The sequence below is a fragment of the Labeo rohita genome, chromosome 16 (assembly GCF_022985175.1).
Source record: "Labeo rohita strain BAU-BD-2019 chromosome 16, IGBB_LRoh.1.0, whole genome shotgun sequence".
Lineage (NCBI taxonomy): Eukaryota > Metazoa > Chordata > Actinopteri > Cypriniformes > Cyprinidae > Labeo > Labeo rohita.
The window spans coordinates 27,037,904-27,063,171 of NC_066884.1; the positions used below are offsets into that span (position 1 = coordinate 27,037,904).

A 25,268-nucleotide genomic window follows, 5' to 3' on the forward strand; every position below is an offset into this window, starting at 1 on the left:
ATAAGCCTATTATACTTACTTTGATGCTGCGAGCCAAACATTTGCTGTTAATATGACGTAACAGTGCAACATTACCTCACCAAAACATTCAGATTTCTGTTACTGTAAATTTGAGGGGCAATGGCATGAAACAAGGGCTACGTAAAGAGGAAGAGTTAGGCTGAAAAGATGCAGAGAGGGAGAGGATGCAGCTCCCACTGAAGTTTTTCGTGCTTGCTGGTGAGCGCGCGTGGAGCAGAGCGCGCGGAGAGCGCCCACGCAACACTTTCACGCGCCGCAAAGCTTTTTAAATGCGACGCGTCCTCAATCAGGAGCCGCTTTTTCTTTAATATGAACTGAAGTTAGAACAGTTTTATATAAAATAAAATAGAGACTGAAAAGACATCACGCTCATTTGGACTATAATGTGATGACATTTGTGCTAGAGCCGGTGAGTGTCGTTTTTGTTTTTCAAACTTAAGATTTGACTTCCAGTAATGTCGGTGCTTTTCATATAGGCCTGCTATTAAAAATACTAATAATAATTTTCCGCGTGTACATATTATTATGGTTGTGAGTGATGTAGCTTATTACGATGCCAAAGTAAATCCTATTTGTCTGGTAATGGGTAAATAAAACACGACACAACAAAACGTTTCACAGTGGGTTTGCTCCAAATGTAGGTTAATTGTGCTTTTGTGGTCTTTGTTAGAACATTAAAATAAAGGAGTAATAAAACTAGTTAAAACACGTCTGTAGCTATGCTGACCTGTGACCAGGTCAAGGTGAAGGTTATTTCAATCAGGCCTCTTTAATATCAGGAAAACGTTGATAACTTTCACTGATCTTTAGGTAATTAAAACAATATTGTAGAAAATATTTACCTGCATGCGATTTTATAAATACACTATTATGAATAGATAAATTAAGATCAGACTGTATTCAGAAATGAATATAAAATATCTAACGTTCATGACATTGTAATTGTTTAATAATCTATTAAGCATTAGTTCTGTACTGTAATGTTTGTTAATGTCATTATTAAAAAGTACAAACTGGTTCCTCAAGGCTTATAGATTTAATAGTACCTCATTTTTATTCTATGTATTCCATAGCCTACATACTTATATTTGAAATGTAAAGTTAGCTATTAAAATTAAATGAATAGTCTAATAGTTTTACATAAAAGGGCATTTCCATGCATTTCAGTGGTACATTTATAAACTAATGCATGAACTTTTTGGTAAACCAGAGACAATTGCACACTAAATTTGGCGTTTTTGTTTTAAGATCAATATAACCGTCCTCCTTTAGTGCTACTGCAAAGAGGATTTCGTTTCATTTCTGTCTCCTTCATCTGGTGCTGTTTACTGTATTATTAGTTTGTAGTTGAGTGAGATTAACCTCAAGGTCATTAGTTCTTTGAATCAGTGCTTTCTTTATTTAAACTTGACGGGAAGGTGAAAAGGTTGGCTTCTTTAGAAATGATTTCATAGGACTTTCATTACAAGAATTTCTGCTTGAGATGGGAAAATGAACATTTGAAACTAAACTGTTTCAGACTAAAGGATTAGTTCTTTATCTCCCATCCTCCCCCTCCATGTGATAGAGAGAATCTGAAAGCGATAGCATTTAATCTATCCATTATTATTCTGAAGTCTGTACTTACGTATTAATTTGACTTTTGATATATCAGGTGAAAGGAAGTCTTTGATATGATGTGTCTGACAAACTACATTTTTTAATTTCTTTTTGTGTGTGGAGAGGATGAGATGAGAAATGCTGAAAAGGAGACATAACAATGAGATGAGAAGATTTATGCATTATTTCAATCCAACAATTAATCTTCAAGAATGCGAGAGGCAGAGCTGTAGGAGGTGGAGAAAATTGAGTGAGAGATGGCTGAGATGATGAACAATGGAAAAGAGATATTTCCATTACAGTGTACACACATGTAAGATGTGTGCACAGTGCATGTCATTCGTTTCAAATAATCAGCATTTATCGGAAATCTATAGGCTATAGGCTACAACGGTTCTGGAATTTTACTACGTCTAGACAGTCCTGTCAGTCTTTAGTGGGGATTTCGTGAAACATTATTTTCCACAGTAGGTGGCGACATGTGATTGTCTTTATCACCATTGATTGACCATGAGTCATTGAATCATTAATTCAACTAATTTGTTCAATAACACAGATTAATTTAGGAATAAAGCACCATTGCTTGTAGATGTGAACTGTATTGCAACTATTTTTGTAAATAGACAAAATAACTTGCTTGTTTATTGAAATGTTGCATCAAAGAATATTGCAGTCGTGCTGTTGGTCTAAATATCAGAATATCTGTGGCCTCTTAGGACTGATGATTCAGAGTGGTGCTCATGGGTGCTATTTGAGCCATCTTTGTCAGCCTGTGTTTCTTTTCATGTCAACCTGTTGTTCCAAGTACAATGTAATTCCCTCACCAACTAAACATGCACAAGCCTGCTCTTATGCTCTTATCATAATGAATGTGTGATAAACATACTCATACACACCGTTCGTTCAATGATAAGGCTGTTGTCATGAGTTACAAGTAGCTGTGATGTCATGCCACTAGTTCAGAAGCAGTTCCTCATTGTATTCATAACCCATTAGGTCAATGTAGTGTCCCATAGAAAGACATAGAAGTACTGTAAGCTCTTTCAGTGCTGGCTCATCAATTCTACTGCAGCAACAGGCAGTTTTAAACAAATACAGCACTCCCACGTATATCTAAGGTAACACAACACTTTATAAGCTCCTGGGGTTGAAGTGGTGCTGTCTCAGCAGCAACAGACCACAGTGTGGAAACCAGGGAGACAGAGAAGTGAATGAGGACGAAAGCAATATAATGTGCAGGAGAGAGTTTGGCAGGATGAGTTATATGCCATATGTCACACTCTGGAGAAAGGCACACATAAAAATGATTATGTGTTTAAAAATGTTTTCTTAATGGAAGAATTCAGCTCAGCTGACCTAAAGGGAAACGCTGGTGTTAAAGTCCACTTCCAGAACAAAAATTGACAGATAATGTACTCACCCCCTTGTCATCCAAGATGTTCATGTCTTTCTTTCTTCAGCTGTAAAGAAATTATGTTTTTTGAGGGAAACATTTCAGGATTTTTCTTCATATAATGGACTGGTATGGTGCCCAAATTTTGAACTTCCAAAATGCAGTTTAAATGCGGCTTCAAATAATCTCCCAAATGCAGTTGTAAATGATCCCAGCCAAGGAAGAAGGGTCTTACCTAGCAAAATGATCCGTTATTTTCAAAAAAATAATACAATTTATATACTTTTTAATGTCAAACGCTCGTCTTGTCTTACTCTGCCTGGACTGTTTTTGTTCCGGTTCATGACAGTTAGGGTGTGTCGAAAAACTCCCATCTCATGTTCTCCCTCAACTTCAAAATCGTCCTACATTGCTGTTTTACCTTTTTTGTTAAGGATGTTTGATCTTCTTTGCATGTTCTCTTTGCAAAGACTGGGTCGGTACTTCTGCAGTGATGTAGGATGATTTTGAAATGATTTTTGAAGTTGAGGGAGAAAATACGATTGGAGATTTTCGAAGAAAGAAGAGAAAAGACCAGGAAGATGCCTGTGGATGAATAAAACATCCTAGCATCTTTGTTCTCTCCACTTTAGCCCTGACGCCTTTGAGGCTTTTAGCAGACCACAGCTACTAAAAGAACTTGCAAACGGCAGAGACGAGAAACACTAGATGCCATCCTGGCAGGATGTAAACTTGCCAATGCTTGTCATGACGCCACAGCCACAGAGTTTTTTCAGTGCAAATTTCACTCTATATCTGGGAGCGTTTAGACTCCTTGTGGGGAAAAATCAATGGTACGACATTTAGTTTAAGCCTACCCTTAAATCCATCGCCACCTGCAAGCTCTTTCAGTGGCTGTAGTCATTCTATCAGCAATTTTTTCTGAGTTGTGTATTCTACGGTAAAAAACAGCAACAGGTAGCGCCAGTAGCTTTTGGAGTGCAACCATTCATGTCATAAAAATAATGAGGAGTGTGGAAGCTGAATAGTAGCGCACTCACTGCACGACAGATGGAGGTGCCAGGATGCTTACTTGCTCTTAAAATACTGCGTCATCTGTTCATACAGATAAAAGTAATACATTTTTCGAATCTGTAAACACTGTATGTTTATTTATGTCCATTCAGCATATCAACAAAACATTGCGCTTTTGTAAAAAATGAAAGCAAACAGGATGCGCTTTCTGCCATCTCGGGCTCTGGGAACTTGAGCGTGAAACTTAGAAGCTCCTTCTATACTCTCCTTACAGACATGAAAAATGTATCTATAAGAGAATGAAATGTCTACTTTTAAATGAACCAATTCAAATAGACAACAGATTATGTAATCCATATGAAACATGCATACAGGTGCATCACTACTCTCTTAAGCTGAAAACAAAGGAAGTGGTAGTTTATCAATAAATTATTAAAGCATTAATGCAGTCTCCTTGCTGTTTTTCCCTGACACATTCATAATTACTAGTGGGTCTACTATTGAAACAGTCAGTATTGTAACACTTATGATTTGGCCTCATTCATGTCCATTTTAAGCACCAACATTGTTTTAAATGTGTTGAACATTTTTTGTGGTAATCAACATACCACAAATGCTTTTGACTGATCTTGTATTGAAGCCAGAAAAACAGTCATCATATGTTTAACAGATTTAGTCTAATGATTAGGAGATTGTACTGAAGCCTATTGTGCAGAGATGCAGTGAGTGCTGATGTTATCTCTAGTTAATACTTTCTCATTACTGCACTCCGATTAATGTGAGTTAGTTTTCAGCCAGGCTTCAGCGTGCATACTGGATCATATAATCTCATCGCACGCTTCTGGCATACCTAGACTGAGAGAGATAGAAGCAGACAGAAAATCAGAGAATGAAAGTGAGCGAGAGAGCTGTTCAGAGATATTGAGAATGAGCCAGAGAGCGAAACAGAGAGAGACACAGCCTGGCCATGTGAATGCATGGACATTTTGTGGCCCCATTTTGTGGCATAGAGGAATCGATGACAATATGGATTGGTTGTGCAGTATGTGGGCTGTTGTATTACTGCATGTGTTCTGCTGCAGGTGGCATCACATGCATTTCCACCATGTACCAATACTACTGAGGTTGTTACATCAGCATTATCATTTTAAAAGAATTCATTATTTGCTGATAATGTTTTATTCACTTAATTAGCATTTCCAGAATGTTTCTAGTCAGTGTAGTTTTTAGTCGTTGATTCTGTGCACATTAAATTTAGCCACTTTAACATTGTTATGGCTCTCAGTATGAGTCTTGTGTTTGCTGCAAGTGCATTTTAAAGGCAGCTATAAATGGTTAAAGGGATAGTTCACCCAAAAATTAATATTCTGTCATTAATTACTCACCCTCATGTCGTTCCAAACCTCCAAGACCTTTGTTCATCTTCAGAACACAAATTAAGATATTTTTGATGAAATCCGAGATCTTTCTGACCCTGCATAGACAGCAATGCAACTGACACTTTCAAGTAGGGCTGGGCGATATGACCAAAAAATTAACTGATAATTATCACGATAAATGTCACATTTTTATTTCTTTCAAGTTTTTTTGCTACAGTGTGAAAGTTGTTAAATGGCGGCTTTAAAATATTGTTTATGATCAGAACATGACTAACACTTCATGTAATTCTCATCTGTGAAGTGGCTGTAACAGCATGAAGTATATAGAATATGACTCTGCATTGTCAGTTTTTGCTAAAGTAAAATGACTTTCACATACAGTACCGAAATCTGCATGACATCAGCCATGTGATAATAATAGCATACATCTAGAGTTTCTGGATATGATTATCCCCAGCAGATTTGTGAAAAGGTGAAACAGAGAGTATGTTAGAGAGAAGGGATCAAAAGGTTATGGACTGTACGGAATGTTATTGAAATGATTTTCACAGGGACTTAATCTTCCTTCATAACACTTGAACATGGACATGTAATCTGGGAGAGGGATAGAAAGACAAAGAGAGAGAGAATCCAGGATGGATAGAGTGACAAATGCAATCTGAGTGTCAAGAGAGATAAGGGAGAATAAACTTGTGCTGTTGAAAACAATGATATTTATACAGTACTGGAATATCCTATAAAAACTGGTCAGTGTTTTCCTTTTCTCATCCAACTTAATGTTATAAAATATTCTTGAGTCAGATATGGCATGTTAAGCTATTAACCTTGTTATATAGTCAGAAGTTGATAGTTGTGTAACCTTTGAGTTGATTTGCATAGATTTCGATAGTTTCCTTTTAATTGCGCCCCGACGTAAGCCTGACACTGGCGCAGTGGCGCTCTGGCTCTCTGCCGGCAATTATTCTAGAATGTCCCCATATCACGCTGACCTTGGGCCCGTATCTCACACCTCTGAATGCTGCACATGCTGGAGAGGATCAGGGGTGTTTGAGTAGCACTCAGCTCTCATGAGCAGCATGGGAGATTTCACCAGACACCTCCAACATGAGGAACAGAAAGATACGGAGAGAGCAAGTAAGAGAATCTGACTAGTATTATACATGAAGTTCACTGAAATTGCTGATAATGCTCAAAAAAAACCGAATACCGAATTTGTTTTGAATTTGCAAATTCCAAAATATGCCTTATTCATTCTTTTATTTTTACTTACACTTTTTTTTATATTTCCATGTTTAAATTTAAATTTTACATCATTTTAGGATTTTATTTGCAGTTCATTTAAATTCAAAGGTCAAAAAATACCTTCACACATAATTATATTACAAAGTATTTAAAAAAGTTTTTTTTTTATTATAGTATGATAGAGTGTATTATATTGAATAAAAAAAGGTGACTTTTTATCTCACAATTCTGACTTTTTAAAATCAAAATTGCGTGATACAAGCTCACAATTCTGACTATTTTTTTTTTTTTTATTTTTCTGAGATATAAACTCACGATTGCAAGTTATAAAGTCCAGTTTTGAGGCGAAAAAAAGACTGATATTTTCTCAAAACTGCGAGTTTATATCTCACAATTTTGACCTAATACTCACAATTGCGTGTTATAAAGTCAGAATTGAGAGTTTATATCTTGCAATTCTGACTTTATTTCTTAGAATTGTGACTTTATTTCTCAGAACTGCAAGTTTATTTCTCAGAAACGTAAGTTTATATCTTGCAATTTTGACTTCATTTCTCAGAATGGTCACTTTATTTCTTATAATTGCAAGTTTATTTTTTTTAGAATTGTGAGTTTATTTCTCAGAATTATGAGTTTATCTTGCAATTCTATTTATTTCTCAGAATTGTGACTTTATATCGTGCAATTCTGACTTTATTTCTCAGAATTGTGACTTTATTTCTCAGAACTACAAGTTTATTTCTCAGAATTGTGAGTTTATTTCTCAGAATTGTGACCTTATCTTGCAATTCTAACTTTAGTTTTATTTATATTAGAATTGCTAGTTTATTTCTCAGAATTGCAACTTTATTTCATAGAATTGCAACTTTATATTGCAGAATTACAGCTGTATTTCTCAGAATTGTTTATATCTTGTAGTTCTGACTTTATTTCTAGGAATTACGAGTTTATATCCTGCAATTATAAGAAAAAAAGAATTGTGAGTTTGTCTCACAATACTGACTTCAAAACTTGCAACTACGAGTTTATATCTCACAATTCTGAGGAAAAAAAGATTTTGCAAGATTTAAACACGCAAATGCAAGAAAAAAAAGTCAGAATTGTGTGATTTAAAAAGTTGCAAATACATTTTTACATTTTTTATTTAATGGCGGAAACTAACGGCGGAAAAATCTAAAGGTTACCTTTTTTTTTAGGATCGTTACACATCATTGTCACTCATAACATGCACTGTCATTATTTGAGCACAAATCCAAGTGATAATAAAAATAATATCTGTTGCAAGTAAGTTTTTTCTGAGATAAGCTCTGCAGATGATCTTATTAGAGAACATAAATACTGAATGGCTCTCTGTCAATGGTATATTTTCAGCAGCGTTGGTGTATGTGTTAATCAATAGGTTTAGTGCTCTAATGAGATCTGAAACAGAATATTCACACACACACACACACACAGCCCTAGGTTACAGTATAGTGTGTAGAGGTTAGAGTCAGAGGTCAAAGACTGGTGGTGAAATAAGATGTGAGTTGCACAAACACTCTCCAAATCCTATAGAGAACCACACATAGCACAGAAAGCACTGTTAGCAAAACATTTTTTGCTTAAAAAAATAACTTGTGGTACGTGTATTTAACTTATTCAAAACCAAGGCCAAGGTGGTTTTTTAAAAATATTAAAAAAGAGAGTTTCTTGCCTTTCAAAGGACACTTTAAGCGTTTTGATTCTGTGTTAAAGGTGAAGTTTGTAATTTATGGTACTAGTGGCACAGAATGGAACTGAAAATATATATATATATAATAGTTGATGTCAGAATGCTTAAGTAAACAATTATAATCATGATAGAAAGTATTGTAACACTTTACATTTTACGGTACTTCCACCTACATCATGCATGTGTGATTATGTAATACGCGAGATCGAGCTAGTGCAAGATGAGCATTTGTGGTTAAAAAGTAAATAAATTGTATATATATATATATATATATATATATATATACAGTACTGTGCAAAAGTCTTAGGCCACTAGTATTTTCACCAGCTAAAAAATGTTTTAAAGTAAGTTATTTCTATCTTTTGCTGTAGTGTGTCAGTAGGAAACATCAGTTTACATTTCCAAACATTCTGTTTGCCATTAATTGTAATAATCTAGTGAGATTTTTGTCTGACAACAGCCAGTGCTCCACACTGATCTGATCTCATCATCATCCAGTCTTCCTGGAATGACATGAAGAAACAGAACAAACTGAAACAGAGTAAATCCAGAAGAACTGTTTCAACATCTCCAAGATGTTTCAAATAACCTACCTGCAAATCTACCTGAAAAACTCTGCACAAGTGCACATAGGGCAAAAGCTACTTTAAATGCAAAGGATGGTCACATCAAATGCTGATTTATTTTAGTTAATAGAAGTTCATTGATAAAGAAAATCTATTTATGACATTGTTTTTGACAGCATCCTCATTTTATGTGCCTAACTGCCTAAAAATTTTAACAGTACTGTAGCTTTGTAGGTATAGGTCTCTTAAAGCATCTTGGAGATGTTGCCACAGTTCTTTTGGATTTAGTCTGTCTCCGTTTTTTCTGTTTCTTAAGACAGACTGGATTGAATGATGGAGAGATCAAATCTCTGTTTGCACAAGGAGTCTGACAACAGCCTGTGCTCCATACAAAAATCTCACTGGATTATTATAATTAATGGCAAAATGAATGTTTACAAATGTAAACTGATATTTTCTACTGACACACTACAGCAAAAGACCTACTTTAACTGACTTTAAATCATTTTTTAGCTAATGAAAATACTAGTGGCCTAAGACTTTTGCACAGTACTGTATTTTTTTTTTTTTAGAAAATGATCGTTTCGCTAGATAAGACCCTTATTCCACAGCTGGGATCATGTAAAGCCCTTTGAAGCTGTGTTAAAACTGCAGTTTGGACCTTCAACCTGTTGGGTCCCATTGAAGTCCATTGTATGGAGAAAATCCTTAAATACAACATGTATCATTTTTACATTTTTATTACCGAAATTTGTAATTACTCATCTATGGTTTGCAACCACAGAATGACTCCTTTTTTTTTTTTTTTTTTTTTGCATTTTTCATTTATTTTGAAATTTTTTACATTTGAGGAACTGAGGACTTTTGTTTTAGGAAGACACTAATCTTTTAATATTTAATCTTTTTCAGCAAATTTCCAATTCAAAGAAAGAAGACACAGGATGATCTACGCACTTCATTAACGTCCAGGATTGGTAATGATACATTCTTTAAATTTATGAATCTATAAAATAAAAAAAGTTGGAGTGGAATTATGACATTTTTTCATAATCAGAATATTTCCAATGTAGCTTTCATGTCACAGAGAGAAATTAGTTTTTAGATATTAGTTTCATCTTATCTTTAAATGTCATTAACTTTCATATCATGTTTTCTCTCTAGGAGTTAACAGAGACTGTGATGCCCTCGACACAAAAACCGCAGATTCAAAGGATAAGGAACGTGACAGGGGCCTGACAAACTATTCTTGAGTTGTATTTGCTGTGGATATATTCTACCACGAATGTCAGTGCGAGGGCAGCAGATATTTGAAGACGAAACCTTATGTCACCTCTCACTTTAGAAATGTTCTTTTTCCATGTTCTCATTTCTTGATTCTCTTTTGAGTGTTATATTTTCTCGTTTCATCCTTGGATATGTTCCTGTGCAAGTGGGTTTTTCCATGACTAGACATCTTTTTTAAAGATTCTCTTTTCTATCACGTTCATTAAGCCTCGAACTACAGGTTCCTCGAAGGAGGTTTATGAAAAGGTAACACCACTTATCAGGTCTGAACATTTGGTTCCCCAATCTTTTTTTTTTTTTTTACATCTATGACATTAAAGATCGGTGCTTCATCTTACACTCATCTGACCTATTGTTCATTTTCAGGGACAATTGCATGTGTTTTGTTGAGGACCAAACTGGATTTGGACTCTGAGGAAGATCTCAAAGCATCACCTAGCTTTTTTAAGCTTTTAAAGAAATCAAAGTGAATCAACAGGTCATAATTCATCTCACTCTAAACCTCTTACTATTATAATCCGTGTGCTTTGTGTAATAATTCAGTTACAGATCTTCAAAGGTTTTTTTTTTTTTGAGCAAAATGTCCTTTTCTTTTAAAAAACTGGGCTCTTGCTGTGCGACTGGAGAACTTGTTAAAACCAGACTGGAGATGGAAACACGACTATGACAGAATGTCACTTCTGAATTTTGATATCTAATATGATTGAGAAATGGACTTGTTCTGTGTTCCAGAATTACATTTGCTCAACATCGTATATGAAGTATTAGGAGCATATGTTGACCAGTTTTCATATTAATTGCATGTCTCTCTTGTGTCTTTAAACATCTCACCATTTAAATAAGGAAAGCTGAAGAGGTCCCAAAGGGAAAGATTGGTCTGTATATGCATGCTGTTATTTTCATTCATTTCATAGAGAATTTAATGCATGTTAAACAGTTCTTTACAGTTTCCCTTTATATGTTCTAAAGCCTGAGGCTTGTTTATGTTTTTCCTTCATGTTATATAAGGTCGACTTTCCTTCATCCTTCTGCTCTGCCTAAGCTTCGCCTTTGTTTGTTTGTGCCTTTTAGTAGCTCACTTTCTTTGAAGTTGCTATATGTTACGCATAGACCTAAAGCAGCACCGTTTTCCTCTGTCTGGTCTCTGCCCACCACCTAACCTTAGCAAAACTATTGCTAAATCTGAGAAACTGCATTGAAACTGGATTTTTTCTTTATTTACTGCATCTAACAACTTCAGAACTTTGCGTTCAGTAAAATCGTCCAGGAAAACTGGTTTATTTATAGCTGACAGTTACATACAGTGGATGGAGTGCTCAAGTGGAGACTCGTTGAGATGATTTCTAATGCGATTGTGTTCCGTCTCTGGGCAGTGATTGGCTGCCGGGATTTGAATGACAATACGGACTCTTTCAGGCCATAATCCTTGCTGTGGAATACAATCTACAACTCATATTTTGGATATATATATCGCTGCATCCATCGTTTTTATCTACTGAACGCTTCATTTTTCCCAGACATTTTATAGTCAGTCAATAATGGGGGCTGCTCGAGTGAAGCGGCGCTTCAGTGCGGTTGTGGACACCCCTCTGGACGAGGAGGAAGTCATGAGGCTGGCGCAGAGTGATGATGTCACTTCCTCCCAGTCAGGCACACTTCCGTCGCCCAACTGCAATGGCAAAGTGCTCACTCTTCACCATAGCAATGGAGGAAGGAGCGGAGAGAGGGATGAGGATGATGATGATGTGGATGATGATGATGATGATGATGATGAAGAAGGGGGAGGGAGGAGGGGAGGAGGAGGAGGGCGTGGCTCGATGCTCAGGGGGGAGTCTGGGGCAGAGAGGAGTAAGAGAAAGTCCTTGTCTTCCCTCTCGCCCTCGGCGCCCCACGAACGCCGCGGCCAGTCCCGCCGGCCCCGACGGCGCTTTGTAGGCAAGGACGGGCGCTGCAACGTCACCTTCGTCAACATGAGCGAGAGGGGCCAGCGCTACCTCACCGACCTCTTCACCACCTGCGTGGACATCCGCTGGCGCTGGATGCTCGTGGTGTTTACTCTCTCCTTCTTGCTCTCCTGGCTTCTCTTTGGGTTCACGTTCTGGCTCATCGCCGCCGCACACGGGGATCTGGCAGCCCCGGCATCATCTTCCTCTTCTCCTTCGTCTGTTTCCTCCTCTGTGGCTCCTCTGGAACCCGTAGAGGAGTCCAGCCGGGTGGAGACGGTGGCAGAGACGGAGGAACGCTGCTTTCAGCAGGTGAACAGTTTCATGGCGGCGTTCCTCTTCTCTCTGGAGACGCAGACGTCTATAGGATACGGCTTCCGGAGCGTTACCGAGGCCTGCCCCCTGGCGGTGCTGGCTGTCGTGTTGCAGTGCATTGTGGGCTGCATCATCGACGCTTTCATCATTGGGGCGGTAATGGCTAAGATCGCCAAGCCCAAGAAGCGCAATGAGACACTGGTGTTCTCGGATGTGGCCGTGGTGGCCATGAGGGACGGGAAACTCTGCATGATGTGGCGAGTGGGAAACCTGCGCAGGAGCCACCTGGTGGAGGCCCATGTACGAGCACAGCTACTGAAGGTCAGTGAGATGGTGGGTTTGTGTTGTGTGTCTTGTTCTGTCTATTAATTTAAGAAGAATAAAAATGCACACATACAGTGGCATACAGTGGCTTATACCAAAACATCTGCTCTATGATGAGCATTTTTTGTGGGGCAAAATGTGTAATGGGTATATGTGTAATTTGGCAATATTGCCAAAAAATTATCATGATAATTTTTTTTTCATATTAGTCGATATTGATAATTATCACGATAAATGTTACATTTTGATTTCTTTCAAATTTTAAAGGCAGATGTTTGCTACAATGTGAAAATTGTAAAAAACAGATGGTTAAATGTGGCTTTAAAGTATTCTTTATGGTCAGAACATGACTAACACTTAATGTTTTTTGAATTCTTCACACTCTTTACAGTAATTTTTCCTTAAAATAAAATTCTTAACAGAAGAAAAATAATTTCTTAGTTCTGCTTGTTTTAATGAGTAATATTGTTTCAAATCAAGAAACAGGTTTGTGCTACCTGATACCATGATTGAGAATAATAATATACCATTTTTTGTCTTTTAGAAATACACATTTGATAGTATGGATGTAGATTTATGTTCATTATTAAAATCAGTAATATCTGTAAAAATGGTAGAAACCTAATTTTTAGTTATTCTAAATGTTTGAGGTTTTTTGTTTGTTTGTTTGTTTTAAATTAACCATTGCTCTTCTAGTAGCATACATAGTTAAAACCACAAATATAGCACCTCAATACCATGGTAAAAATGTAATATGGTTCCTAGCTATTTGTATAGAAAACAGTAGTCTAAATACATTTAGTATAAATGCATAAATGCTATAGCTTAATCACAAAAAATACTGTCATTATATTCCATTACTCCTCCTTCAATACATTTAATACATGTCTACATTAATAATGTAATAACATTTGACACAAATACCCACATTTCTGACACAATACCACTGTGCAGTTAGTGTTACTACAGTAAATCTATGGTAAATGATGGCAATTTGGAGATTAAAAAATCTTCTGACTGTATGGTTGCGCAGTGTTTCTCCTGTTTGTCAGCGCTGTTTCATCTGGCTATAAACCAAGTCATTTGGGCTCTTCACTGAATTCAAGTGCTTCAAACTGGCACTGTTTAGTGACCGAGACTCATCAGTGCGTGAAAGCATCTGCTCTAGTAAGTAAGCCACCGTTTGAACTTTGATCCGAGCGGATAAACAGTCCGAGTGGCGTGCTTTGACTAGCGCTTTTTTGTACCGATAAACATTATATCGAACATTTATCAAACTCTTCTTATCATTTACCGAGGAAATTTATATAGCGTGATAATTATCATTAGCGATTTATTGCCCAGCCCTACTCCAGGTATTAAGACTTGTATGGATTTCTAACATAAATGATGTCTCTTACTGAAATATGTAGTAGATAACCCATGAAGGATTTACGTTATTTTACAAAATCCACATTGTGTGGCTTTTAGTTGTAACTTTCAGTTGAAGGCTAACAAGAAAAGCAATGTAAGTCTGCTTTTCTAACAATAAGAATAGGAAGATGCCTGTGGACGAATAAAACTTCCTAAAGACCCTAATCTTTGTTCTCTCCACTTTAGCCCTGATGCCTTTGAGGCTTTTAGTAGACCACAGCGACTGAAAGAACTTATACAGTAAATGGCAAAAACAACAAACGCTAGATGTCATCCTGGCATGATGTAAACATGCCAACACTTGTCATGACGCCACGGCCACTGAAAGTGCTTCTCAGCACAGATTTCACTCAATATGTTGTGGGAAAAAATTGATGGAATGGCATTTGGTTTAAGCCTATGCTTATATCCATTGCCACCAGTAGCTGTGGTCATTGTATCAGTATGTTATTTTCCAATTTGTGTTGCGGTAAAAAAAGGAACAGGTAGCGCCAGTAGCTCCCAAATGCAACCATTTCACATCATCTAAATAACGGCGCCCACCATAGTCCAAAATATGTATAAAACGAAGTGGATTCCGTTTTCGCTGACACGTAACCCCAGAGTTTTCAAACTAAGCAGGGGTCTGCAGTGTTTTCAGAAGTTTGTTTTCAAGGATCCAAAATGCCAGAGTAGTGTAAACAACAGGCATAACTGTTGCAAAAGTTATAAGTTTTAAACGGACGAGTGTAAACGTAGCCTCAGAGTCTTCTGACCCTGCACAGACAGCAACGCAACTACCACGTTCAAGGTTCAGAAAGTTAGTAAGGACATCATTAAAATAGTCCATATGACATCTGTGGTTCAACTGTAATATTAGGAAGCTATGAGAATACTTTTTGTGCATGAAGAAAACTTTGCTCAGCAATTTCTGACTGACACGGAAGAGAAGAAATTGTTGAGTAAAGTTGTTATTTTTGTTTTCTTTGTGCACAAAAAGTATTCTTGCTGGGCCTTGAATGTGGTAGTTTTGTTGTTGTCTATGCAGGGTCAGAAGCCTCTCAGATTTCATCTTAAATTTTTTAATATCTTAATTTGTGTTCTGAAGATGAACAAAGGTTTTACAGGTTTGGAACGATATGTGGGTGAGTAATTAATGACAAAATTTAAATTCTGTATTAAACTATCCTATAAATTGTAACAATATTTTACAATATTATTGTTTTTACTGTATTTTGATCAAATAAATGCAGTCATGGTGAACACTTCTTTCAATACATTATAAAATCTTGCCACTCCAAACCTTTGAAGGGTAGTGTATGCGAGAAAGAAACACTATGCTTGAAGGTAGAATACATGGTGAGATGAGGCAGAGAGCGAATGAAAGAGAGATTGACATCTGGACAGTTGGTGTGGTTAATGACGGCTTGTTTTGTTCAACCTTATACCGGAGGTTTATAAGATTTGCAGAGGAGATTAATTTTACCAGAGCAAACCAATGTCTTGCTTATCTGCCCTGTATATATGTGTGTGTGTACTGTTTAATTTAACAGCCTGATTAAATTATTGTGTCAGTATGCTTTTGTTTATCAGTAAATGAAATCTTAATGTCTCAAACATGTAGATCCAAATGTGTGACATTGTGTAGGTTTGTGTATGTCTGTGAGGATGCTGTTTATGTTTGTCTTTTATTGTGTTCATATCTACGTGCAGTAATGTGGTGTTTCTAACAAGTTCTGATGTATTGAGGTCAGATGGTCAGATGTTTTAACATTGCGATCAGACAATGAATTCTTATATTTCATACAGTATGAAATTGCCTAAGCTGACTGGAATAAAATAGATAACTGTAAACAGTATTCACAAACATATAATCATAAAAACATTGTTATTTTCTGTGATTTTGCAGATATGGAAAACAATATAATGTAATTACAATCTGTATTTTCTTTTAATATCTTCTTTAATAATATTGTCCCCACCAGGTGTTAAATATGTACAAAGATTTTTGTCCAAAATGAAAATGAAACTAACTTTTGTAAACTTTTTTGAAAATGGTGAAAAATTTGGGTAAAGTTCATTGTATTACAATTTGCACATTATCGTTGTCTAAAATATTTTCATTGATAAAAATTGTGTATTTTAGTCCAAACAAAATGGTTTACAATTAATAAATATGAAATTATATTTCTGTCACACTATAAAAATGACTAAAGCAATGTTTTTGACCTTTCCTGCAGCCACGGGTGACCCCTGAGGGCGAGTTCCTGCCATTGGACAATGCAGACCTCAACGTGGGCTTTGACACAGGAACAGATCGCATCTTCTTGGTGTCACCAGTGACAATTGTGCACGAAATTGATGAGGAGAGCCCTTTCTTTGAGGTGGACAAGCATACACTAGAGGGAGACAAAGAGTTGGAAGTGGTGGTGATTTTGGAGGGCATGGTGGAGGCCACTGCCATGACAACCCAATGTCGCTCTTCATACCTGGCCTCTGAGATCCTCTGGGGTCACCGCTTTGAGCCTGTGCTCTTTGAAAGGAAGAATTGCTACCAGGTGAGACAGAGAGAATAAAGAAATGGAAGGTGGAAAGTGATGGAGTTGAAAGGAATAATATTATTGAGCCGAAATGCACTGGTTGTAAATGTAAAAGTAGCAGATGGGACTCCTTACTGTGTTAAGACAGCACTGTATTGATATTCCTTAAACATTCTGGTTAGAATTTGTTTTAAAAAACAAGTAGTACACATATGTAAATAATTCAGCTCCATTTAACTTAAAGGGATAGCTCACCCAATAATGAAAATTCTGTCATTAATTACTCATGGCATTCCAAATCTGTAAGAACTTTGTTCAGCTTCAGAACACAAATTAAGATGTTTTTTGCTGATACCCATGTGTTGTGGTACTCTCACAAATGCTCGTCAAAGACTGACACCAAAGAGAAGAAATTTTAAAATAAAGTCATTATTTTTGTTTTATTTGCACACAAAAAGTATTATTGTAGCTTCATAAAATTAATATTGAACCACAGACAGATTTTAATGATGTCCTTACGGGTTTGAAATGGCATAAGGGTGAGTAATTAATGACAGAATTTTCATGTTTTGGTGAACTATCCCTTTAACACAATCTATTCCATTTGTTGATTTTCTGTTAAGTTTTATACATTTTATAGCAAATGTAAATTTTAAAATTGGTTGACTAATAGAATTATTGCCATTTAAATTCTAACCAACAGCAATTGTGATACTGTGATTCTGTTCAAACACTCAGTTGTGATTGGTCTAGTTTTCTTACAGTGTTGCCAGATTTATAGGAAAATAAGGAAAAAATCTCATTCAAAATTCTAAATTTGTCAGTTCATAATTTGAATGTAATTGGCCATTTTTCACAGGATTTTGAATTCAAATTTCAGAACGAATAATAAGCTGTATTACATTTCAGAGAAATTCAATACGTTTGCATTTTATAAAATTCAGTGTTCTTCCACCTTGGTCCATAAAATATTATAAAGTCAGCCCAATCTCATGAGAAAGTATGTTTTTTTAAAACATTTTTCTATATCATTCAATTCACATTGCTATCATATTTTTCCTCAGTTTTAATTAATTGGAACTGAACTGAAATTTAAACTGAAAAATTTTAAACAGCATTCTCAATTCTCTTTTAAATATCGATTAATTCTGAATAAATAGGATCTATCGATACCAGAAACCATGTATAGCCAACTTTATGTTGCAAAGATGGTGTCGTTCATCTTCAGAAAAAAATTCGGAGAGCTTTCTGACCCATGCGTTGTGGTACTCTTGTGATTGTGCGTCGAAGACTGACACGGAAGAGAAGAAATTGTTGAATTGAAAAGTTATTATTTTTGTTTTATTTGTGCACAAAAAGTATTCTTGTAGCTTCATAACATTAAGGTTGAACCACTGATGTCACATGGCCTATTTTATCAATGTACTAACTTTCTGGGCCTTGAATGTGTCATTTGCGTTGCTGTTTATGCAGGGCCAAAAAGCTCTCGGGTTTCATCAAAAATATCTTACTTGAGATAAACGAAGGTCTTACGGGTTTGAAACAACATAAGGATGAGTAATAATGACAGAATTTTCATTTTTGGTTGAACTATCCCTGAACACAGTCCATTCAATTTTTTGGTTTTCTGTTAAATTTCTTACAGTGTTGCCAGATTTATAGAAAAATAAGCAATCTGAAAAAAAAAAAAAAATCAAATTTTTTTCTGTGAATATGTGAATATGTGAATATATATACGATCAGGCTAAATTTATAATTTGTCAGTTCATAATTTGAATGTAATTTGCCATATTCCAGAGGCCAATTCTGAATTCAAATGACAGGACGAAGAATTTGCTGTATTGCAATTCAGAGAAATGCAACACATGTAGTGGCATTTTACAAAATTCAGTGTTCTTCCACCTTGATCCATAAAATATGATAAAGTCAGCCTGATCTCATGAGAAAATGTATGTTTTGTCTACTTTCTTTAAGGAGTAGTTCACTTCCAGAACAAAAATGTACAGATAATGTACTCACCCCCCTTGTCATCCAAGATGTTAATGCCTTGGATGACAAGGGGGTCGTAAAGTCGTAAAGAATTTTTTTTAAGGAAAACATTTTATGATTTCTCTCCATATAATGGACTTCTATGGTGCCCCTGAGTTTGAACTTCCAAAATGCAGTTTAAATGCGGCTTCAAAGGGCTCTAAATGATCCCAGCCGAGAAAGAAGGGTCTTATCTAGCGAAACGATCTGTTATTTTCTAAAAAACTGTACAATTTACAATTACAATACAGTTCATGACAGTATATCGAAAATCCAAATTGTCCTACATCACTGTTTTACCTTTATTTGTAAAGAGCGTTTGACCTTCTTTGCATTTTCACTTTGTAAACACTGGGTCAGTACTTCTGCATGTAGGATGATTTTGAAGTTGGAGGAGAAAATGAGACGGGAGTTTTTTGACATACCCTAACTGTCATGAACCAGAATACACAGAGTTCACGCAGAGTTAAACAAATAGGCATTTGATGATAAAAATGTTGTTAATTTTTTGAAATAATATGAAAATAACTGATCGTTTCGCTAGATAAGACCCTTCTTCCTTGGCTGGGATCATTTAGAGCCCTTTGAAGCTGCATTTAAACTGCATTTTGGAAGTTCAAACTCGGGGGCACCATATAAATCCACTATATGGAGAGAAATCCTGAAATGTTTTCCTCAAAAAACATATTTTCTTTACGACTGAAGAAAGAAAGACATGAAAGCTTCAATGCGGAAGCAAGCGTATCGATGAGACTTCCAGTTCATTAGCTGCTATAGGGAAATAACGAGAAGAATAACAACATGCAGTAAATGGTAAAACTGATTGCACTACAAACCAGTGTGTTCAGAATTATGATAATACATTAAAATAATGTTAAGACACACCAATTTACAATATCAAGCAGCAAAATTAGCTGTTTCATACTGCTAAAAATAGCTGGACGTGGATGAGACCGGAAGCCAGGCCCATAAAATTTACAAACGTTATGCTACAAAGATACAGTATGTGTTGATTCTCCTGCCTAATTTTTTATATATAGAACTAAAACCCTGACTTGCAAGGTTTTTCTTCTAAAAATGCAAATCTAGTTATGCTCTGTACTTGTCATGTGTCCTCCCCACCTCTAGGTGGACTACTCATACTTCAACAGGACTTACGAGGTCCCGGACACGCCCACCTGCAGCGCTAAAGAGTTAACCGAGAAAAAGTACATCCTGGGCTCCCGTTCCTCCTTCTGTTACGAGAACGAGGTGGCACTGCAGCTCTCCCCCTCTGTCCCTTCCTGCCCTGACCAATTCTCTCCATCCCCCTGTTCTTCCCCCTCTCCCTCACCCTCTTTCGTTCGGCCCACACCACCATCTCGACAAGGCTCCTGCAGTGAGCACCCACACATACACTGAGCCATGCGGCTGGGATGAAAGGGCACAGGGGAAAGCAGCGGTCAAAGAAAGAAAGAAAGGGAGATAGATAGAGAAAGAAAGGGAAAGGGTCAGGATGGAGGGAGGAGCTGAAACCGGGGGTAGGGAGAAAGAGAGAGAACCAGCTAATGGACAAAGGGCTGGAAAGACAGACTTGGACAGGGGACTAAGGCAAAGAGGACCATAAAGGGACAATGTAGGACTGATTAATGACAATAGGTCATGCTTAAGATGGGCTGAGAAAAGACAGAATACACAAAAGATGGAGAATAGAAAAGGGAACGGGGCCTCTCACCGCCTGGGAGAAGAGATCGAAAGAGCAAGATAGTGGGGTGAATTTACTAAAAGGTTGCGCAGTGCAGTATTTCTCCCTAACGCCCCGTAATCCTGTTTTACCAGAAACTATTAAAGTATCTTTCAAAGCAAGTCAATTCAGACGGCCATCTTGGAAACAGTTATTTTCAGTCATACAAGTATAGCTCCTATCAAATTGGGCAGTGAAACACTGAAATCTCACATTTCAATAACATTTTAAATCAGGAATGTATTCAAAAATGAATGATATCATTAAAAAACATGAATAAGAACTGTATATAGTAGACATCATTTGAAGTGGATCAAAACCTTTCATCAAAGTTGTCCTAAAACCAAAACAATATTCATTCTTGTCTTAGGACAGCTGATGAACTTTTTTGATCCACTTCAAATGTTGACTACTGTATTTCAGGCTGGTCCAAGCAAAGGAGTGTTGCAGTGATGACATCATTTTTGTAGGCCAACCTTGAAGTTAGCATCATTCTGGTTCCCTTGACAAAAAGCCAATAGGACTTTTCCATTTTTATTTCAGAAAATAAGCTCTGTGACTAACAAAATGTATGATTCTTACAAGTTTGAATACAACTATATGAACTTCGAAGCCTAAGCATATAAATTCATTTATAAGCATATAAATGAACAATGTACCTCCAGCTCTTTCATTTTTCATTTAAAATCTACAAGTTGGAAAGTTTGATTTAGAATAGTTTGCAAAAGCGTGATTAGAAGCTGTGAAATCAGACTGGTGAGTAGATGAGTTTTTGACGTGATGGCGTTTAAAGTGAAGTTTACAGTATTTAGTAAACTGATTTCCACTTTAATAAAAATATACATACAACAAACACGATTAATGTAAATGGATGTTTTTTATAGCTTTTGGAGCAAGGGCACCACCATCTTGCGATACTACAGCATGTGACATCATGGGGTTGGTTTACTCCGTTAGACAGTGAAGCAATGTAAGCATTTCTTTAGTTTCTGAACACACTTTTTTTTAAACGGAGGTAAACAAACTTGAAAGGACTGTTGAGCCTAAAACAAGTGCAATTGCTTATGCATTTGAGCTGATAAGGTGAGGGGACAGAGTAGGCTGTAACAATTCCTCGATTCAATTCAACACCATTTAAAAAAACATCTTTGACTGCACGTGCAAAATATTGGAAGTGGCGCGTTTCCATGGATTAGAATCCATGAAACATATTATTAGACCATTTTCCAAGGCTGCATGATATATCAAACTCATTTAAAATCATAATAAAGCATAATCCTATTGTGAATTCACAAACGGTATGATTCAAGTAAATAAATATATGCAGGTTTAATATATGTGCTTAATTATTTGCAAACTTTGTGTCTCAGAGCGTCTCTTATTACATAAATGCTGCTCCACACAAACTGTTATAATTTACATGTTTGAAGCGTTTCAAACACCATCTCTGTGCACAGAACCAATCAGTCACGTGAGTCAGTGTGTAAGTGCTGCATCTCTTTTGTGCTGTCTTGTGCTAGATTGGCTTAAAACACGTGAGAATGATAAACTTTCTTGAGAAAACAGCACTACTCCAATCATTCAGATTAACAGATTAACAGAAGTGTTGTTTGTTTACATCACGTTGCACCTTATAAAAATGTTTGGGATACCACAATCAAAACTTCATGATGTAGACAGTTTAATGTTGGATATTCATCCAAATTATGGTAAAAACCAAAAACATTTGTGTGTTAAAATAACATTTGTGTGTTACATTAATACATTACATTAATTGTTACATTAATCGTGTTTGTTATATATTAAAGGTATTACTTATAAAATGTATTTTACAGTTTGTTGTATAACAGAGCATGAAAATATCTCAAGCTTGTGTTATTACACGTATTTGACCAAAACCCCGCTTACTTAAGGATGATGGAACTAGAGGTTGACCGATGTATCGGTTTTGACGATTAATCGGCACTGATAGTTGATTGGCGGAACTATCGGTTATCTGCAAAAATCCATGCCGATATTTTTTTCCGGGTTGAATTGAACGGAACGCGTCCAGTGTGTGTGATACCGGATAGCTGTGAGTTCATCTAGATGCGGCGCTGCACTTTTGCCCGTTGTGTATCATATTTTTAGATTTTGATTAGATAACCACAAATGTTCTAGAATACAAGTAGTTAAATTGTGAAAGTACACATTATCCATATGTGTGCAATGCTGTGGCCTTTGTGTAGATATTTAAAGATGGCCATCTTTAGCTTGATTGTTGATGTAATGGTAGCACTTTACAATGAGTCGATTTGTAACATTAAGATTGATAAAAGCTGTAGAATAGAAGTATTGTTCCTTGTTAGAGTGTGTTAATTTTAGCATTTACTGACATATTTTTAAAAAAATTTTTGCTTTTGTTAACATTAATGAACAATGAACTAACTGTAATGATCAATATATAATTAATATTAATATTTTTATTCATTTACAAAGTATGGTTCAGTAGGCTATTTTTTTTTTTTTAAATAGTAAAGCACTATTTATTTTCCGTTTAGTATCCATTTTAAAAACTATCGACTGATTAATCGGCATCGGCCAGTGTGGTCCAACCTTGTTATCGGTATTGGTAAAATCCAATATCGGTCGACCTCTAGATGGAACCAGAAGTTCAAAAATGCTAACCAGTTTCTGGGGTTTTAGGACTCATACTGTGGCACTCCATACACTTTTTATACAGAGCAAATTTTTACAAGACCAACCACAAGTGGCCCGTCTCTGATACAATCTTAACTAGTTTAGCGCTGTCCCGTATTTAAATGAACTCACTGACGCTTCATTTATTTTTAGTTAATTCCCCCCCAAAAAGTAGAAGCTTTAGAGAAATAGCTTCTGGGTGGAGTCAGAAAGGAGGAAGGTAAAGTTTGAGTCAGAGTGCAGGGGAATGCACTAACATGGGTGATTCGGGTCAGTCACACTGAAAGGGGGTCAAAGACTTAATGGCCAAAAACGGATCGAACTGTGGGGGGAAATTAAAGAGTGAGGGGGAATATAGAGGGATTGATAGAGAAGGTCATTTTGACATGAGGAGAGCTGCAACACCGATCCAGTGGGCTGATTGAACCTGGCGGTCTTTTAGATTCAGCACGAGCTGCAGTGGCTCCAGCATGTGTACCTGATGAAGACACAACAGTGGCCCCTAGGGGCCACAACCTGCATGAGCGATTTTACCATTTAGAAATTGGAAAGACTTATTACACATACATTTTTATGACAATATTATATACATGTAACAAATACAAATATTGTTGCAAAAACTGTTGTGTCTTGTATTGAATGTCGGAATGCCTGCTAGAGTCACTGCAAAATATGAAACTACTGAAAATCTGCAGCATTTTCAAGTTGTTTCCCTTATGTACTGTATTTTTTATTTTCTATTTATTCAAGTTAATGCATTTTTGTATCATGATACACACAGAAGATTATGTGAAGCACTTTCAGAGTCATTTGTAATAATGTAACATACCGTATTTGTCACAATCGCACAGACCAAAAATGAATTAGTGTGAATTGTAGATTTGTATGTTTGGATATATATATATGTGTACACATATACTCATTGGACAGCACATGGATTTGTAATAAGCCACTGTTTGGATTATAGACTTTCATGTTTTTTTTCCCTTCCTTCAGTGTTTCATAACTGTGTAGTAGTAACTATGTTAATTTTAGTAACTACGGTAAATTACTTATTACACTCTGTAGTATTGTTGTCATGACTGGGGCATCTGTTGTTTTTCTTTCTCATTCATTCTTAACTAACCAACAAACATTCTGGCCTAAAGCATGTTGCTGGACAGGTTTTTTTTTTGGTTGTGTGTTTTTGTAATTAGTTTGCCTGCGGTGTGCCTTTGAAAGTGAGCCTGTTTGTTTTGAGGTTGTAGGGAGTAATGGAGAAATTTAGGTTGTATTATGCTGATGTTACAGGCACAGATGGAATCTGTAGACATTTTCCACATTTTCTATGCATATTCTTTTGAGAAAAATGTGTTAAATGGAGTTTTTATCCAAGGATTTTTGCTAAAAAAGATGAGCGCATTAAAACGTTTAACCATAATTCAAATGAGAAAAAAACTAGACACTGAATCAATGTCTCTTTGCTTAACTGACAAATTATTATTATTTTGTATTTTTTACTTATGCAACTAATGCAAGTCCAACTGGATGGAAACCGGTTTTTTTTTAATGCATTTTAATGATGAACAGCGCAAAAGCAGAAGAAATCTTGGCTACAGTTATTGGTAACTGCACGCATAATTATATTATGCAAAATATGTATTAAAATAATATGCAAAGGTTAGGAGTAGTGTAGGATGTTTTTGAACACAGTGTTTTTGAACTAAATCTTTTTAGTCAGCAAGGCTGCATTTATTTGATTAAAAATACAGTAATATTGTGAAATATTATTACAATTTAAAATAATTGTTTTCTATTTGAATATATTGAAAAATGCTATTTATTGCTCTGATATGCAATGCTAAATTGTTAGAAATCATTCTAATATGCTGATTTAGTAACATCTCTTATTATCAATTGTGCTGCTCAGTATTTTTGTAGTAACTGTGGCAGATGTTTTTCTCTCAGTATTCTTTGATGAATAATAGAGTTCAAAAGAACAGCATTTATTTCAAATATAAATATTTTGCAACACTGTAAATGTCTTTACTGTTACTTTTTATCAATTTAATGCATCCTTGCTAAATAAACTATTAATTACCGGCCCCAAACATTTGAACATGTACATTTCACCTG

The 25,268-nt window shown here is 36.1% G+C and overlaps 1 protein-coding gene and 1 long non-coding RNA gene across 3 annotated transcripts in view; one reads left to right on the forward strand and one right to left on the reverse strand.

The window, feature by feature from the left end:
* kcnj14 (potassium inwardly rectifying channel subfamily J member 14) lies at nt 1–23,525 on the forward strand. 2 transcript variants are annotated; one of them, XM_051131829.1, is made up of 6 exons: nt 1–430; nt 9,835–9,899; nt 10,087–10,472; nt 10,576–12,788; nt 16,424–16,741; nt 19,880–23,525. In XM_051131829.1, the coding sequence occupies exons 4-6, from the start codon at nt 11,748–11,750 to the stop codon at nt 20,150–20,152; spliced, it is 1,632 nt and encodes a 543-aa protein (XP_050987786.1). In that variant the 5' UTR covers nt 1–430; nt 9,835–9,899; nt 10,087–10,472; nt 10,576–11,747; the 3' UTR covers nt 20,153–23,525. The 2 variants fall into 2 exon arrangements, with proteins under 2 accessions (XP_050987786.1, XP_050987785.1); XM_051131828.1 differs by having other exon boundaries at nt 10,087–10,455.
* The window catches only part of LOC127178748 (uncharacterized), a 4,702-nt gene continuing 2,400 nt past the window's right edge, over nt 22,967–25,268 (reverse strand). Inside the window, exon 2 of the long non-coding RNA XR_007829431.1 lies at nt 22,967–23,655. This is a non-coding gene — a long non-coding RNA (uncharacterized LOC127178748). The remainder of the gene's footprint in view (nt 23,656–25,268) is intronic.

Coding starts and splice junctions, on each gene's coding strand:
- kcnj14 (XM_051131829.1), top strand. CDS start 11,748: ATGGGGGCTGCTCGAGTGAAGCGGCGCTTCAGTGCGGTTGTGGACACC. Junction 12,789..16,423: donor TACGAGCACAGCTACTGAAG/GTCAGTGAGATG, acceptor CCTTTCCTGCAG/CCACGGGTGACCCCTGAGGG. Junction 16,742..19,879: donor AAAGGAAGAATTGCTACCAG/GTGAGACAGAGA, acceptor CCCCACCTCTAG/GTGGACTACTCATACTTCAA.